The sequence below is a fragment of the Populus trichocarpa genome, chromosome 12 (genome assembly GCF_000002775.5).
Source record: "Populus trichocarpa isolate Nisqually-1 chromosome 12, P.trichocarpa_v4.1, whole genome shotgun sequence".
Taxonomy (NCBI): Eukaryota; Viridiplantae; Streptophyta; class Magnoliopsida; order Malpighiales; family Salicaceae; genus Populus; species Populus trichocarpa.
Genome location: NC_037296.2, coordinates 13332324 through 13350216, shown reverse-complemented (window position 1 = coordinate 13350216; position 17893 = coordinate 13332324). Strand labels below are relative to the sequence as shown.

General features: G+C 35.1%; 2 protein-coding genes, 2 long non-coding RNA genes and 5 other non-coding genes across 9 annotated transcripts; 2 read left to right on the top strand and 7 right to left on the bottom strand.

Moving 5' to 3' along the window:
* Positions 1 to 1853: 1853 nt before the first annotated feature.
* Positions 1854 to 2901, bottom strand: LOC18103856 (uncharacterized). Its single transcript, XM_006376899.3, has one exon. The coding sequence runs from the start codon at positions 2632 to 2634 to the stop codon at positions 2137 to 2139; it is 498 nt and encodes a 165-aa protein (XP_006376961.1). The 5' UTR covers positions 2635 to 2901; the 3' UTR covers positions 1854 to 2136.
* Positions 2902 to 4085: 1184 nt separating this feature from the next.
* LOC127904116 (uncharacterized) lies at positions 4086 to 5758 on the top strand. Its single transcript, XR_008056998.1, has 2 exons — positions 4086 to 4787; positions 5220 to 5758. It is a non-coding gene; the product is annotated as an uncharacterized LOC127904116 (long non-coding RNA).
* A 4055-nt stretch (positions 5759 to 9813) lies between these two features.
* Positions 9814 to 11855, bottom strand: LOC127904131 (uncharacterized). The gene is made up of 2 exons (XR_008057019.1): positions 10498 to 11855; positions 9814 to 10358 (listed from the first exon to the last, which is right to left on the bottom strand). It is a non-coding gene; the product is annotated as an uncharacterized LOC127904131 (long non-coding RNA).
* On the bottom strand, positions 10262 to 10359 carry LOC112323694 (small nucleolar RNA Z107/R87). The gene has a single exon (XR_002977185.1). It is a non-coding gene; the product is annotated as a small nucleolar RNA Z107/R87 (small nucleolar RNA).
* Positions 10632 to 10727, bottom strand: LOC112323690 (small nucleolar RNA snoR31/Z110/Z27). Its single transcript, XR_002977181.1, has one exon. It is a non-coding gene; the product is annotated as a small nucleolar RNA snoR31/Z110/Z27 (small nucleolar RNA).
* On the bottom strand, positions 11103 to 11196 carry LOC112323698 (small nucleolar RNA snoR31). The gene has a single exon (XR_002977189.1). It is a non-coding gene; the product is annotated as a small nucleolar RNA snoR31 (small nucleolar RNA).
* LOC112323683 (small nucleolar RNA R30/Z108) lies at positions 11390 to 11490 on the bottom strand. Its single transcript, XR_002977178.1, has one exon. It is a non-coding gene; the product is annotated as a small nucleolar RNA R30/Z108 (small nucleolar RNA).
* LOC112323693 (small nucleolar RNA Z107/R87) lies at positions 11524 to 11630 on the bottom strand. Its single transcript, XR_002977184.1, has one exon. It is a non-coding gene; the product is annotated as a small nucleolar RNA Z107/R87 (small nucleolar RNA).
* A 2044-nt stretch (positions 11856 to 13899) lies between the features above and the next one.
* On the top strand, positions 13900 to 17779 carry LOC18103854 (protein ORANGE, chloroplastic). Its single transcript, XM_024582807.2, has 8 exons — positions 13900 to 14352; positions 14469 to 14583; positions 15170 to 15286; positions 15480 to 15566; positions 15949 to 16025; positions 16206 to 16333; positions 16792 to 16928; positions 17493 to 17779. The coding sequence occupies exons 1-8, from the start codon at positions 14141 to 14143 to the stop codon at positions 17568 to 17570; spliced, it is 951 nt and encodes a 316-aa protein (XP_024438575.1). The 5' UTR covers positions 13900 to 14140; the 3' UTR covers positions 17571 to 17779.
* The last annotated feature ends 114 nt before the right edge of the window (positions 17780 to 17893 follow it).

Sequence of the window (17893 nt, the reverse complement as noted above, 5' to 3'; positions counted from 1 at the left end):
TTTTTTTAGTTTAATGTGGGTGTCCGGGCCAGCTTGCGTGCACCTCGACTGATCCCACGGGCCCTGAAGTTAACGACCATGTAAGCCTCTAGTGGCCATCATATGAGCAACCACAAGACTCGAACCTGAAACCATAAAGGAAGTAAACCTATTGATTCCAAGTTCTTATCATTAAATCACCACTTAGATGGTTAATGGAAGCTAATTTTAAACTTAGATTACCGATGGGCTCATGTTATTATTAATTTTTTAAAAAAATATTTTTAAAATATAAAAATAAACATGCTCTGAATAACTAGGTTGAAGCATGTGAGGTTAGATTCATCGAATAAAAAATATTAAGCTACACCTGTACTCATTTATTTGGACGACTTTGATTATTGGGACAGGTTAGATGCTGACAAATCTAATAAATTGTTGCAAGAAACAAAGATATGTCTGTCCTTGTAATAAATTGTTGGCATTCTATCTGAAATCTTTTTCTCTCGGTGGTAACTAATTTCGAAATCTTAAAGGTTAGCACAAATGGTCAAGAACATTTGACTTGTGGTGTCTTCTCTTCTTCTTTGAATTTCTAATTTTTTATGAGCTGTTAGCTGGCCCCATCACTTCTTGTCTAAATTAAATTAAATAAATTAGTTATTGATTGCTAATTAGTTGAGTATTTAGAATCACTGTAATTTTTGTTTTTTTATACGTTTTGAGGGTGTATTTTACTTTAAAAAATATGAAATTGGTATTTTTTAACAATTTTAATATGCTAATACTAAAAATCTTAGAGTGTAGTTCGAGAGTTTTCTCGATATGATATCATAATATGTCATGTAATGCAAGTTCGGTGCTTGAAATCAAGAGGAAAAGGGTACATGAAGAGAGAAGTTGGAAAAAACAAGAGAGGTCGATATGATCTTGGCTGGAAACAGGTGGGAAGGGGTATGATTGGGTTCACATGTGGGAGCAGGTAGAAAGTCATCAAATCACAGTGAATCCCACCGGCTTTTATATTTTTAAATAGTTTTAATGTGTAATATTAAAAAAAAATTAAAAAAAAATATTTTAATATATTTTTAAATAAAAAACATTTTAAAAAACAATTCATCCAACACTGCACATGTTAGCCGGTGCAGCTGAGGTAGAGAAGGGGATGAGCAAAAAAGAAATCTGAATGAGCCCATCTCCTGCTTGGAAAATTGAAGGGTGATAAAGCAACTATGATCTTTTCTCATGCAAAGATGGGTGTAATGAGCTTGGTGGTCCTTGATCTTTTCAATTTCTGGTAATATGGTCCCTCATCATATAGTTCTTTTTAATGTGGTACTTGTATCCAATTCCTTCTCTCATGATGTTAAGCTTGGGATATAGTATTCTTTTTCTCAATTCTAAAAAAGAAAATGAAAAGATAACAAAATCAGAAGAGAAAAAAAAAACAGAAGAAATCATATACTATTAATTGTAAAAAAAAAACAAATAAATTAGTTAAATATTCAAAATAATTCTCACTCCCACTATATATTTCTACCTAGCTAATGTTTCAAAACCCGGATTGCAAGCTCAAGAACAAATCCATATGGCGAGCTTAAGAATCCAGGTTGTGAGCTCAAGAACGAGTCCAAAACCATATTTGTTGCTTAAGAAAATAATAGCTTATTTCTTGAATTTTGAAACTGAATATTCTTTTCATGAAAATCATCTCAATTAGCTAGGCTTAAAAATATTTTGGTCGAATTAAGGGCATGCAGGTTCTTGTGAAGAATAATAAAATAAAAAAGAGAGTCCATAAACTATATATTATCATTGATATATATTACTTCCTGTTCTTAATTGGAGGCCAAATTGAAGGAAAAAATGGAGGATGAGAGAATATAAAATAACCACAAGAGCTCACTCAACTGGTTTTTCATATATAAATATATATATATTTGTAAGGGTAAACTTAGCTATAGCATATATATATATATATATATATATATATATAAGCCACTAATGATAAAAATAAGTTGCAGAGTCACTCAAACTACATACTATATCAATATATATAGCTCCCACACCATGCAAACACTATATCTAAGTAGAGTGAAACATGACACTTTGTCGTCTAAGACAACATTTGCACACATGGACTCCAAGCCAACTCCCTCACCCATGGTTGGTTCTCTGTCGAGGGTCAGATGGTGATTGTGTTCCATAGTTACTCGGTCCACCACTTCCTTCCCCGCTGCCACCACCAGCAGAATTACCAGACCCACTTCCAGCACCATATCCACCACCTTGAGCACCACCACTCCCAGTCCCGTAACCATATCCTGAGCCTGACCCGCTTCCAGAGCCTGACCCATACCCAAAACCCTTACCGAACCCAGTCGGGGACCGACCTGAACCAGACCCATAACCCCATCCGCCATTTGGAGTCGAACCCCATCCCCAATTATAATCCCAGTTAGGCCCATGGCCCGAACCACTAGCTCCTGAAGGGGGACCAGTCTGTCCAACAGGCACTGTAGACATCTCAGGAGAGGCAAATTTCATGTCCCCTACAACCACCCTGTTGGACGTACCACCAATATTACGGGCAAAAGAGCCTCCGGCGATCAAGAAAAGAAGAAACAGAGTGAAACGAGATAAATTGGGCTGCATTATTTTTCTTATGGCTTTGTGGCTATGCTTCAAGGTATGTATGATGAGGCAATGTGAAATTAATGATCAAAGTAGGGTTGTGACTTAGGTATAGTAAGGATATTATAGTGGTATTTATAGTGGGTATTGATGCTGACAAGGGGTCACCCGTGAACGTTTTTACCTTTTGAAAATGGTGCACATGTCATTATGTGAGAGAATTTCACTCACGATTAAGCACTACTTCACGATATTGCACCACCGCCTTCCAACTAAAATATTTCACCTTCTTGAGACTATAACGTGTTCTTATCCTTAACTCTTCCAACTAATTAAAATATATAGACATAGACATAGACATAGACATAGATGGTGAAATGGGAGACATAGATGTGAATCATGCGACCTGTTGTGCTAATTAGAATAAATGAAATCATTTTCTTTTTCTTTTTTTGCTAGATGCATGGTGAAATGGGAGAGATTTAATCATTATGTTCTTCAATTCCCCGTTAAAGCTTGATTGTCGTATGGGATAATCAAGAAGCCATGCATGTAAATTAATTTGAGGAAGCAAACATTTATTGAAGTGGCAAGCTGCGCTCCATGAACTTTAATTTAGTAGTTTGTAGCTTTAACTGGCCATACCACCTGGTACACTTGGCAATGGAAGGTATGCACACCCCAAGTAGCAATCCCTGAGCTAGCTCTCTCTTTTCCTGCCTGCCCCATGATAATGGCTTATAGTTGGGCAGTTGCATAAAAAGTCATTTTGCTAGCTTTGTGCTCTCTAGTGGCCAAATAATAACTTTGATTTGCACGTTCATGTATAGGATTTGATCGAATCTCTTTTCATGAAGATGACCTGATCTTGAAACGTGTACATCCTTCGCATGATCTTTTCTTTTTAGTTGAGTTTGTGGCCATGTCGCTGTTTTACCCATCCAACAGATTTTTCAATGCACAGAATATTGAGAAATGAGAAATATCTTAGCTATCTGACATGTTATCCTTGCAGAACCACACAAAATGTTTCATTTTAAACTTTGTTTTTCCCCTCCTCTCTATATGTTCCGGGACATGTAATTTTGAAAATACCAAAGAATTCATCTTGATGATGCGAAGAGACTGTATAAAAATTATTCTGCATCGGTATATCAATCTAAATATGAATAATTAATTTATAAACTAAGATTTAACACGATATATGTAGGCAGTTTAATTGTAGATCTACTATAATTAACTGGATCATGCATGTAAATAGCTTAACAGATTTATAAAACATAGTTAAGATGAAAAGAAAAGGCTTGTTCATGCTTAGATGGCGACAACCTCAGAAGAAAAGTCTATAATTTATTATCAAATCGTGAGATCGGTCTCAAATTTTAATAAATTATTCAACAAGTCTAATTCTATAAAGGGTCCACTGTTATAACCAGTGAGGTCTTAAAGAGTACTTTTAAATTAGGCTTAGAAGAAGTTCGACTTCTTACATATTTAATGAGTTTTAAATGTTTTAAAAAGACAGTATATTGGAGAAAAATACTGAAAAGTAAAGTACTAATTAGAACTCTTGTGGTGATAATTATTTCCACAACAGTTTTATATATTTTTCTTTTGTTTGCTATCTTATTGTGTTATTTTCTATATGCCTCATAATAGAAAAGAAAACTTAATTTCTGTTAAAAAAAAAAGAAGTTAATTTGAGAACACATTGAATCTTAAAATAAAGAGATAGGCAGAAAGTGCATAAAGACTATGTCGGTATCCTGGTCCAACATAAAAATAAAACCAATAAATAAAACAAAACGAAGTTGATATCTAGTCATTGGCTTAGCCTCTTATCTACGATGAATGGTTTCTACTTGAAGTGGAGTAGAGGCAAGTCGATAAACAGGCCCAGCTTTGGACCTGTCTGTAGTCTAGGACACACTTAAAAGTTACCTAGCTACGACTTCCATGCTCGACATGCACAGATTGTCTGAAAACTAGACCCTACCCACTAGATGAACAGCAAATATTGCCTTGATATTTTAATCAGCCAAACCGTGTGGGGTCATTTTCTGAGTTTCATATGCATACATTCTGCAGGCCAATTTGCCTAAGCTCGTGTAGGAGATTGAAGTTGATCACCTCTCAGTGTGGACCAGATCTCGCAACTTCAACTGGTCACTTGAGTACGTATGTTAGTCCAATTCATGTGCAATAATTTGTCAGTAATTCTTTTTCTTTCAGTGTTCATCTCTCATCATGCAGAATTTGACCCCTTGCCTTACCGACATGCTGTGTAAATGCATTATATTTGCTTAATCAATGGGGGAAGGAACAAAAACTCGATATATAGATTTTGCTTAAAAGCCATCATGTTGTCTAAATCAATTTTCTACTTTCGTAACTTGCTAAGATCCAAAACCCTGATCTCATCTTCGTTTTCTCCATGGGAGCGAATTACAAAATGTGGAGAGCAAAATATTTATATTACTGTCTTCGTATGATCAATCTTTAGCATGCAATGGCATTTAATTATAAGGGCTTATTCATCTCTTTCGTTCGAGTGTTTCATGGGAGATCGAATACTCATGAATGATCATGTTACAAGAAAATCACAGGTTAGGAAAGAAGGAGCTGCCATTTACATATACCATGCATCAAAGGGAACTTGAAAGACATTTGCAAAGTGCATCTATATATGAACGTTCTCCATACATAGTGGGAGTTGCCATCGGTCGACAGAAGGAGCTGCCATTTGAGACTAACAACATACCATGCATCAAAGGGAACTTGAAAGACATTTGCAAAGTGCATCTATATATGAACGTTCTCCATACATAGTGGGAGTTGCCATCGGTCGACAGAAGGAGCTGCCATTTGAGACTAACAGCATACCATGCATCAAAGGGAACTTGAAAGACATTTGCAAAGTGCATCTATGAACGTTCTCGATACATAGTGGGAGTTGCCATCGGTCACTGTCTTTCTTATTGCACTCCTGTTAACACTTTTTTGCCCAGCAGACGGCATGGTCCATCTTCCTTTCTTTCTTTTATTAAGGAAAGTCCACCATTTTGATGTACCTACAAATGGGATTATAGGCTACTGATCATATAAATCCATAGGAGGATCAAGTATTATCCGTTGAGCATCATAATTAAGCTTGTCTTGGACAAAGTGGCAGACAGGATTGTAGTAGCAGCAAGATCTGATATGAAAATTAACTGGTGGATGGAGTCCACTCCTTATCAGATATTTTAGCATGTTTGTTTACGTTTTTCCTTTGAGTTAAATTACCATACATTGAACCTTTTTAACGGCTAAGCATCATCGAAAAAATCTCCTGAAATGGTGACAAAAAATAACCTGGAAGTAGTGACCCACTAAATTATCACTACAGAGTAGATTTCGGCTAGTTCAGAGTCAAAGGTTTAGGCATGCCCAGTGAACCTTTCAAAATCATTATATCTCCTTAGTGCTCAAAATACATGTATGTATCTTATGATAGAGACACCAGAAGTATACAGCAGATTAAATGAGTTTATGGATGGAGACAACAGAGAATAGCCCGACTTGACTGAGCTCATCCATACTTATTTCATTATATTTTTATAATTTTATTTGAGTTATTTATTTAATCTTTATTTATATTGGATAGTGATCTGTAGTGCTTGTTTGGGGTTTATTATATATATATATATATATATATATATATATATATATGATGATTTCATAAAAGTAACAAATATTCCACGGCATGAATAATTAAAGGAAAATCCCGACTTGACATCATCACGTTCCATTAGATTCTGCAAAGGAAATTGAATAGAGAAAACACAAAGCTGCCTCATAGTGCTACCACCCCAAAAATTAAAGGAAAATACCTACGAGCTGAGCCTTAAAAGAGCTAGGAATAATTAACCCATAAATCAAAGGAAAATACCTACGAACCGAGCCTCGACAGGCTAGGAGCACCGGGCCCGCTGAAATTCAAGGCAAATACCTACTAAACTGAGCCATTAAGGGTCGAGACTTGCCACCCCAACTGAACTGACTTCTAAGAGCCACCACGGCACCACCAACCGGCCTAGAAATTAAAAGGAAAATACGTATTGCAATTAGCCCTAATGGGCCACGAGCAACTAGCCCAAAAACCAACATAACCGAGGCCCGACTAGCCAGGACATACCAGCCCGGAAATTAGAGGCGATAACTATTGGACCAAGCCCCGATGAGGTGGACCTAACAAACTTAAAAACCCAAGGCAACATACAGAACCAATCCCTGGACCTAATGCCGTATAAAAAAGAAAAGAGAAGCAAATACCTTGCGAAACAGAAATCGAAGAAAACAATTATCGAACCAGTCTCTGACGGGCCGACACCTACCGAACCAAGCCTAACTGGGATGAGACATGCCACCCCAAAAATCAAAGAAAAATACATATGAAACCGAGTCCTGCCATGCCATGACCTAGCAATCCACAAAATTCAAGGCAAATCAAATGCTACATACCGAACCGAGCATTGAAAGGCCATGACCAACCAGCCAAGAAATTATTAACATAACTCTAAAGCACGTGGGATTTATACTATACATGAATACACTGTGAAACAAGAACAATTCGCTATGTACTTGCATAGTTTATTTACTATATTAATTAACAAAACTCTAAAACACGTGGGATTTTTACTATATATGAATGCATCGTGGATCAAGAACAATGGATCAAGAACAATTCACTGTGAACTTTCTTAGACAATTAATTGTGTACTTGGACAGTTGCTTTACTATATATTAAAATATATGTGAATTTTTATTGTACATGCACTGTGGATTAAGATACAATTAACTGTAGACAGCACTGTAGCACCCTGAGAGGCGTTCTTTTCCTTTGTTTTTAGTCAAGAATTGCAGCTCGGGGCGTGGCCCATTTGACTTTTGCCATTAAGATGAGAGCAATGCAAAGGCAGAGACGATGTTAGAGCCGCTGGTCTGGCTTTGGTTGGCGGACCCAACATTGTTGGGTCTGGTTGACAAGCCAAACCCAAAACACTTTAAAAAAATGTCAATAGCGTTGAGTCATGCCTCACTGTGGATGACATTGTAGTGCTCGTGAGGGGGCATTGTCTTTTCTATTTATAAACTAAAAAGGGTTGCTGAGTCACTGCAGGAGGACTCAATATCTTTGGGTCCAGATTCCATCAGGACCCAATGACGTTGGATCCTGTTGGGCCCATTAAAGTTGGGTCCTGCTCCCAACAGGACCTAAGACTTTAATTTTTTTTTCTCTTTCATACGATAAATAGAAAATAAATAGATGAGAATTTTTTTCCATTTGAGGTTCGGTTGGATTTTCTTATAAAAGCATATTTGTTTTTGCCTTTTAAAAATAAATAAAAATTTCATTTACTTCAAATTAAGATTTTTATTTATTTTCCTCTTGATTTTTTTTTCCAAAATAAAAACATTTAGAAAAATTATATTTCTAATATTGTCATATTACTTAACTCAGTATAATAAAAAAAAGAAAGGATTTCTCTACACCCTTGACAACTGCAGTTACCTTTTAAAGAGCCTCTTCTTTCAAACCTAGCTAGGGGATTGGATTCAGCTCTATCAATTTCGATTGAAAAAAGAGATACAATCTATTCATCTAATTCACTATCATAACCTAATAGCAGATATGTGGGCATTGGGACCGCTTTGCTCCTTCTCGGTGCACATTCGATACATCCACCGTCACTTCTTCTTAATATAATTAATATTTTTATATTATATCATAGAATTCATAGAAAAAGGGATTCGGTTTGGCCTAAGTTTGCCAGGATAGCTGGACCTAATATCCTTTTTTGATATTCTAAAAAAATTAGATGATGATAAAGTTTTTTTTTTATTCTTTAACAATGTTTTGAAAAAAAATTTCAATTTTTTTATTTATTTCTTTACTTCAAATTATTATTTTTTTCCTTAGTTCATATTAAAATGTTGTTATATTATTTTGATGTGATTATATAAAAAATAGATTTTAACAAATAAAAAATATTTTAAGATATTTCCAAATTTTTTTCCTCTTGAAATGTTTTTTTTATTTTCTTGATGATATTTATTTTTGCGTTTCAAAAATGTTTTGAAATTTTTTTGAAATTTTTAATTGTTTCTTTACTTCAAATTAATATTTTTTTTATTTTTTTAAAACAATATTGAGATTGGGTCTAACTGAGCTGTCAGACCCAAGGAAAATATATTAAGTTGGATCCTGCTTAGCAGAACCCATTTGAGTTGGGTCCTGCCCAAAAAAACCCAAAATATCTTTGGGTAATGCTGCGGCTGGAACTATCAGTATTGGCTCCTGCTGCTAGCAAAACCTATCAGCGTGGGTCCTTTCTCTTGCAGGACCAATCATAGTTGGGTCTTGCTCTCAGCAGGCCTTACTTTTCACTATACCAGGACCCAACAACATTGAGTTTTATGACATGAACCCAACAGCTTTGGGCCCTGCTATCTCCATAACCCAAATTTCAATTGGACCCTGCCCTCACTAGGACCCAATATTTTTGGGCCATGTCTCAACCATGACCCAACACCCAATTAGAGCCTACTCCACCGGGACACAACATCTTTGGGCTATTTTAAACCAAGAGCCAACAACTTGGGCCATGCCCAGTAGTAGAACCAACACTTTGGGTCCTGCTAGGAGGTCAAACCCAGCACATTGGGTGGGACAGTTGACCTTTCAGATCAACCCATAACCCGGGTGATACGGCGAAATCCAAAAATAATATTTTTTTTTTCAAATATGTTTTTTGTCTTCTCTTAAAGTTATGTGACGAATTAAAAAACTAAAAACTAAAAAAATAGATAAAACCTTCTCCTTTTTATTTAGATACTTCTTTTAAAAAATATTAATTATTTGACCAGCAGAAGGGGTCACATAGCTAGTCAAATTGAAGGCAAATTACTGAATCATACCGAACGGACCAGGAACATCCAAGCTCGACCGGGTATAAACTCAAAGCTTACAAATTCAAGGCATATGTACCTACCATTTTGAACACTAACAGGCTAGGACTCGCCGGCCAAGAAATTAAAACAACTAACTACTCGACCAAGACCCTACCAGCAACACCTACAGTCTACAGACACCATAAATCCAAGGAAACACTTACCGAAACAAGGCTGGGAAACCATGAAATACGGGGCTATAAATCATACGTTCATGGATTTTCAAACTTTATTATTCTTTCGCAACATTATCCTGATAATACAACAATACAACTGAATACATAGCTTGAGGGCATCAAGGTAATCCAAATCAAAGTTTCGATGCACAATGCGGCCCCCTGGCAGGCAACAAACAAAAGACTTCTGATTTTACAGAATTTAAACAAGATCCGAAACTTGTCATTTCCAGGTCCTTGTACCGGAAAAATATGCATATCTGCTTTATAACTCAATTTCTTTCCCAGATGATTGTCCAGCATCTTGAATTATCGTTTAACATATAAAGACAAATTGTTTCCTCAACTTGATATGTATGGCTGAAATATGCAAACACGCTGACAAGATGCGTTCCAATCCAAGTTTACAGGTCCTCTTGTTGGCAAGTCTATTGTGAGTTTATTTAAACAGAAGATTAAACTAAATACTTTAAAACAAAGATCGCTCAGTTCAGCGGTTATCGCCATACAAGCTTTCAGAAAGAAAGATTGTGATCCGGTCTGTTGAGCTTGAATTTTAAATGTCATCATTGCGATCTATATTACAAAAAACAATTCACAACATGAGTAGCAAAACCACTTGAATCTATAGCATCCTCAAAACCTTTTTTCCAAATGCTTAAAAGAATAAATCTGAAGCATGGAATATCACAAAAAAACCATTTGATTTGCATACCCCCAAGAGGAGAATTCCATGAAATGTGCACATACTGGGTTAAGGAAATCAACAGAACCATTCAGTATACGCTGACTTCTTAAAAACAGAACACACAAATAACAAAACAATGTAACTAAAAGAGGATGGCCAGAATCATCATCAGAATGGAAATTTTATTCTCATCCATAGCTAGGAAAGCTATGTAGGAAGGTGTCCTAAGATTTTTCCAATTTTCATCAATTGATGATTCAGTAAAAATCATAAAAATAAGCACTATGCATCAACGATTTACATATGTTGCATTTCTATCAGGAATTCATGTTGCATTGATAGGCATGACAAAGCTAAGTCAGAATTCAGCAAAAAGACTCGATCAAATACTGGGCACCTAAATAAGAAGAAATACTAAGCGAGAGAGATTGAGTTCATTTTAACCGACCCAAATTCAGTCAAAACAAAGGCAATGATTTTACTTTCTATGGAAAGGCATCAAAGAAAATCACCAATATTAACCAGACAAATCAGCTAAATTACAGCTACAAACAAGGGTTATAATCCAAAGTCAAAACCCAGTTCAGAAACCATAAAATAAGAACAAAAATAAGAAATTAAAAAAATCACTAGCAGATTCAGAAGCAGATATTTTAGACATCAATCAACAGTAAATGTCTCAGATCAAGTGTTGGATAATAGTATTATTTGCTTCATCATAATCATCATTAACAGCATCGAATCACACACCAAATAAAAATTAAATCAAACAGAAACTCAAGATAATTAAAGGGAAAGGGTCAGAAGAGGGAGCTGTAAGTCCTCACTGTACCGTCCAAAATTCCCACACACAAAAAAAACCATTTCTTTTTTTTAAAAAAAAAAGCAAAATAAACTTGAAAACTGAAAAACACAGAGATTACTCAGTGATGGCTTGAAATTAAATTGGTTCGATTCTGCCAGCTAATTTCCTCAACTTTGAATCAGAAGAGGGAGCTGTAAATCCTCATTGCAATCTCAATAAGACAAACAAAAAAGTAACATAAAGAGAAAGATCACTCAGTTCAGCGGGAATATCGACACGCAAAGTCTTTCTCTATAAAGAAAAACCCTGCATTCCGGTCTGTTGAGCTTGAATTTCGTGAGTCATCACCGCGATCTTTCTCTTTTTTATATAATTTATAAAACCTTGTTCAGAAGATGCAAATATAAATTTCAAGAAGAAAAAAAACTAGGGTTTTAGAGGGAGAAAAGTTTCAGAAATGGTGAAGAGATGAGAATTGGGAATTTGGGATGGTGGCTAGGGTTTTATAGGAGTGATTAGAATTAGGGTTTTTTGCGGCTGTGTCAAAACCTGTGTGGGCTTTAGTTTTCGTTAAGGCCATGAAAATATAACAGAGTATCGTGGGCTTGGCTTGACATTATAATGAGGCGAAGTATCGAAAAGCAGTGATGTCCACTGTACAGGTCTCCCTCTCCATTAGCCCTAATGGAGGCAGGCAGGCATGAAGATGAATAAAAATACCCGATTTAATTGGATAGATTTTTATATCCAAATTTATGTATATTGAGAATTTATTATATTTATATTTTTTTTAATATATCTAAAATATTTTACGTTGCATATTTCCAAGGATTATCTTGTATAATTTTTTATAAATATAAAATAATTTAATTTTTCATTGCTTGTGTACTTTATTACTTGGTGAAAATTGGTTATGAAAAAATTAAATGGACCTTTAATAAAGGCAAATATGAAGGACTGAAAATTATTTCTGATATAAATGGAAGAGAATATGAAAGTTAGGAGATAGAGATGAAGGGTGCATCCTATGTTTTTATGGATCTTTATTGTCAAAAAATATAGCATTAAATCCCTTAACAATAGAAGCAAAATATATGTGTAAAGAAACTATTTTCTCCGCATGTAATAGAAATTAAAGTTTATTGTTTTTTATTTTTAAAATATCTTCATAAAAAACTTTTAATTTCGAGTGTTTATTAAGACAAATAAAGATAAATATAATAATTATTATAATTTTTTTAAAAAAATTGATTGTCAATTTACAACAAGGCTCGGGTTATGGATTAGAAAAGTAAACTTAAGTTGATCCAAGTAAATATAAAAATAAAAATAAAAATAATTATAATTTTAAAATTCAATATCATGGGCCAACCTAGGACAAGATCTACTTGTGTTTTTCTTAGTCAACATAAGGATAAAAGTGTTTTTTATCATAATTTTAAATCGTAACTCGGAGGTCGACTTGGGACAAGACCAATATTGCGGGTAGGGAGGGTCAACCTAAGTCAATGTTCGAATAAAAATGGTTATTATTATGATTTTTAATCTCGACTCGAGATTCAACCCGAGGCAAACCCCAAGTAACGAGTAAGAGGGTCAACCCGGGTTGATTCAAATCAACATAAAAATAAAAATGGTTATTATTATAGTTTTAAAACTCGACTCGAGGGTCAATCTAAAGCAAAGATCGGGTCACGAGTTGGGTTGATTGTTGACCCGATTCAATGTAAGGATAAAAATGATTATTATCATAGTTTTAAAACCCAATTTGAGGGTCGACCAAGGCAAATCATGGGTCGGGGGGATAACTTGGATTGATTTAAATGAACTTAAGAATAAAAATGATTATTATCATAGTTTTAAAATCCAACTAGGAGATCGACAAAAAACAAGATATAGGTCAAGGGTTGGAAGGGTCAATTCGAGATGATCCTACTCAATATATAAATAAAAAATAATTAATTATCTTGTCCATAATAATTAAACAAGATATAAAAATAATTATTATATATTATATGTTATTATCCATCGCAATTTTATTTTTATATTATCTATTCTGTTTTTATTGTATCCATATCTTGTATTTGCAACAGAAAACAAACGTTATAAATATGTCATATCACATGCCTAAAAAGTCCTAACATGCCACGTGTTAGCATCGTAGTGCTGTAAAATTCCTGCCTTGACATGAATAAAGTGCTTCAAAAGTTTTTATGAAAATCCACGTTATATTCGATTTAAGATTAAGTTTTTTTCTCGGATAATTTTAAATATATATCTATATATTATATTGAATAATACTAAATCGAAGATTTGAGTTTGAAAAATTAAAAAATATATATAATAAATCTTTTTAATCATAAAATTTATCATTAAGCTATGTGAACTGACACGATCTATGAACACAACAAATGCCATGTCAAAAGTTTTCAAGAAAATCCACATAATAATTAGAATTATTGTGGATGAGATAAATATTTATTTAAGGAAAATAGACGAACAATACAAATTGGATTGTTTTTATTTTCCTTGACTTTGACTAGAAGCACATATTTTTATATAATCCATTATCCACTAAATTGCCTCCACTCAAAATCTCCATTTTCTTACATAAAAAAGGGAAACAATAAACACCCGCCAACGTTCTCCATCCACGTGGCAGAAAACCCAATTTCCATACAATTTCAATATTATGACAGGCTGACAGCATCCATTTTCAGTGATCTCTCCTGTCTCTTCCTAGCTCGATGACCTCACTCCATCAACAACAGCAGCATTAACCAACATGAAGAACAACAACCCACAAACGAACTGAAACTGAAACAAGAGTTGTTCTTGTGTTTTTTTTTTTTGGGGTTTACGAGGATGGCTTGTTTGAGTCGGGTTTTAACGGTTTCTTGCCCGGTAAAACCGTTGTATGGGTTCAGTGCTTGCAGTTCTCAAAATTGGAGGAGTAGATTTGCAGATGCTTCTAATCATAAATTGAATTTGAGATGGAAAGCTATGGCTTCAGAATCAGATTCTTCTTCTTTCGCTGCTTCAGTTGACTCTGATTCTCCTGATAGAAACGCTACCGGGTAAAAGACTTCTACTTTTTAATATCCCAACTCTTTTTAAAGCTTTATTTGTGAAGAAAGTGAAAATCTTGACTTATTTGCCGTGTTTGGTTCTGTGGGATTTGATTGATTGTTAGGTTTTGTATCATAGAAGGGCCAGAAACAGTGCAGGATTTTGCTAAAATGGAATTGCTAGAGATTCAAGATAATATTCGAAGTCGGAGGAATAAAATTTTCTTGCACATGGAAGAGGTGAGGATTAAAGAAACTATGACTTGAATTGTCTTTATATCGCGTTTCTTTCTTTCTTTTTGTTTTTGTTTTTGTTTTGTTTTTTTGTTTTTTCCTTCGGGTGGTTGATATCAAGCTTTTGTTTAGATAGTCTGATAGCCAAATTCCAAGGATAATAATAGGCCAATAGCCATATTTATCTAATCCAGAATCATTTTTTGAAAGACAAAAAGAAGAAAAGTTTTTAAGTTTGATAACTGTTCAAGAAAGATCAAGGTTCAAAATACTGTTTTAGAACTTATTAAAGCTGAAGATGACTGTAATATTGTAGACCTATTAGCCGAAAGTGCTAGATAATGCCTTCTTCAGGCTCATGAAATGTAGAAAAAAATTAAAGATTCTGGATTTCTTAGATGTTATTCATCATTTCTGTGTACATTGTGACATAATGGCTAATGCTGTTATTTTAATGATTGTGTTTTAAATTTTGAAAACAAATCTATATTGCCAATCCTTTTGCTCTAAGTCCAACGTTTATGATGCTTGTTTTCTACTTTCTATTCCTTTTTTCCCTCCGGATGTTATAATGTCATGAAAATTTTTGTAGGTTCGTAGACTAAGGATACAACAGAGGATCAAGAATGCAGAACTTGGAATTTCAAACGAAAGCGAAGAGAATGAACTTCCCAACTTTCCATCGTTCATTCCGTTCTTGCCTCCTTTGGTGAGTTTCATTTTGTTCTACAATTTAATCATGCAATTTCATTTCTCCGCCCTTTTTTTTTTTTCCATTTGTTCATTTATACTTTCCTTTTAATTTGCCCTTTATGTTTGAATCACACATAACAAGAAATGTATTTATTTCTTCCCTTTTAAGATGATGATTACACAGTGACTAATTTGCATGTAACATGCAGAGTGCTGAAAATTTGAGACTGTATTATGCTACTTGTTTTTCTCTTATTGCTGGGATTATCATTTTTGGCGGCCTTCTAGCACCCGCGGTGAGTTTTCTATGTGCTTGATTTTTATGATCTGTTATGTATCATATCTGTTGATTTACCTAAATTTTCTCATTCCGCTAAAATTTAAATTGTCATTGTAATTTTTCCTGATCGGAACAAGTGCATAATTTACTTGATAAGATCGGAAACTTCAAGGGAGGATCTCAGATTTTCAAATGTGTAAAAATTGATGAAATTCCTTACCAGAGCTTGAATAGTGCACATATACATCAAGAAAACAACATAAACTTAGAAAACCAGGCTGAGGAGAACTAGTAATGATTGTCCAAAAAAAGAGAGGCACATGATCAAGCAAGTCTCTATCCTTGCGGAGTGTTTGTTTTTGGCATTGTTTTGAAGTGTTTATTCCTTTTCATATCAGTTGGAGCTTAAGCTCGGTTTGGGGGGCACATCGTATCCAGATTTTATCCGTACTATGCATCTGCCCATGCAGTTGAGGTATGTTGCACCAACATGGTCTCTTATAAGTACTGCCCGGTTTCGCAATCCTGATTGTTGAGTTTGATTGCTCCTATTTTTTCTCATTAGCTTCTTGTTCTTTTACTGGCTATGGTCTTTTAAGAAGTATGTCGAAACACAATCATTTAAAGTTTCATTTACATGTCAATTTCATTGCAGTCAGGTTGATCCTATAGTGGCATCATTCTCTGGCGGAGCAGTTGGGGTCATCTCAGCCTTGATGGTGGTTGAGATAAACAATGTAAAGCAACAAGAGCATAAAAGATGCAAATACTGTCTTGGAACTGGTATGTTCCTAGCTTCTTCACGCTCTCTTCCTGTGTGGGTGTCTTGCCTGCTGTGGCCTTTAATTGCTTGGATATCCTTGCACAATGATCTCGAAAATTCTTGAGCTTCTACCTCTTTGGTGTACCATTACACTCCTTGGATCGCTCAAAGATCAGATAAAAATAATTTAATACTTCCACCGCAAAAAGGCATCTTTGCCTTTTCTTCGATGTTGGCTAACTATTTCTCCAAATACCCTAGTCCTTACATTTCCCACTTGGTGAATTTCCTGCCCCTAGATGTTAAACTAAATACCATTTGTGCAATTTGATTAATTAATGATGATGATAACTATTTCTGGTCATTCAATCCTGGCTAAGCTATATGTTTCTCCTAGGCTACTAACATAACATAAATCAATGAGGAGTGAATGATGCACTTGCAGTGCTTAATTCTGATCTGTACACTATAAATGCAGGCTATCTTGCTTGTGCTCGGTGCTCAAACACAGGAGCTCTTGTTCTTATCGAACCAGTTTCAACAATCAGTGGTGCAGATCAGCCTCTATCAAGACCTAAAACGGAAAGATGTTCAAATTGTTCAGGATCTGGAAAGGTTGGTCATCAAATTCTTACTTTTTTCTGTATCAAGTGACAAAATGTGCTGTATATTGATTTTTTTTGCCTGCTGCTTTTTTGCTCGTATCTCCCATTCCTGGGTGGAATGAGCTGCTCAACTGGGATCAATTACATGGTTTTATTTATTTATTTAGAGGTTTGTGCCTGCTGAGAGAGGAAAAGACGAGTTATGATAAATTTTGAAGGAAAAATATTACAAGATGTAATGGTAAGCCATCAAGATCTACAGAATGATAAAATCTTGTCACTGCCTGAGCAGTTTGTCCAAGGACAGACGCTTTCTCCACTCCTTTTGAGCTGTCCCAAGCACCCGATTTCGAATGGAGAGAGCCATATGAGGCTAACTAATGGTTGTGGCGCAGCCATAATTTTTCTTGGCGGAATAAAACCTTGAGAATTTGTCATTTTTTAGGAGTCTCTTCAGTCGCCTCCGTCATTTAAGCACATCATGTCTAGCATTTTGCAGCTGTGCAAAAAGTAGGTTGCTCTAATTTGAAGTCAGAAGAGCTAATGTTGTTTTCATGTTCAAAAAATACTGCAGGTCATGTGTCCCACATGCCTTTGCACTGGGATGGCTATGGCAAGTGAACACGACCCACGGATTGATCCATTTGACTAGACATGTATTGTTTCAAGCTCTACCTGCTCCTGCATGCCATTATTTTCTAGGTTGTAAGAGCCCAAGGCATGCTTTGTATATACAAACAGCTGGAGCTCCGTATCTGCAACCTAATTCTCCATAAGATAAACTTTCCTTGTTGTATTCTTACATTATATCGCACGCTTCTGCTCTCTATCCATTGAACACAAAAAATCATTTATGCTAAATCTCATGCCTCGTGTCTTTTTTTTGTCTTAAAAAGTTTTTGCAAGTCATGCTGAACCGAAATTCATCCATCGTCTCCTAGCTAGCAATTCAATGATTGAGATTGGAGATTTTTA

What these genes read in the sequence shown, in the direction of transcription:
- LOC18103856 (XM_006376899.3), bottom strand. Translation starts at nt 2,634, where the DNA reads ATGCAGCCCAATTTATCTCGTTTCACTCTGTTTCTTCTTTTCTTGATC.
- LOC18103854 (XM_024582807.2), top strand. Translation starts at nt 14,141, where the DNA reads ATGGCTTGTTTGAGTCGGGTTTTAACGGTTTCTTGCCCGGTAAAACCG. An exon ending in CCTGATAGAAACGCTACCGG is followed by an intron (nt 14,353 to 14,468) that starts GTAAAAGACTTC and finishes ATTGATTGTTAG; the next exon opens with GTTTTGTATCATAGAAGGGC. An exon ending in TTCCGTTCTTGCCTCCTTTG is followed by an intron (nt 15,287 to 15,479) that starts GTGAGTTTCATT and finishes TGTAACATGCAG; the next exon opens with AGTGCTGAAAATTTGAGACT.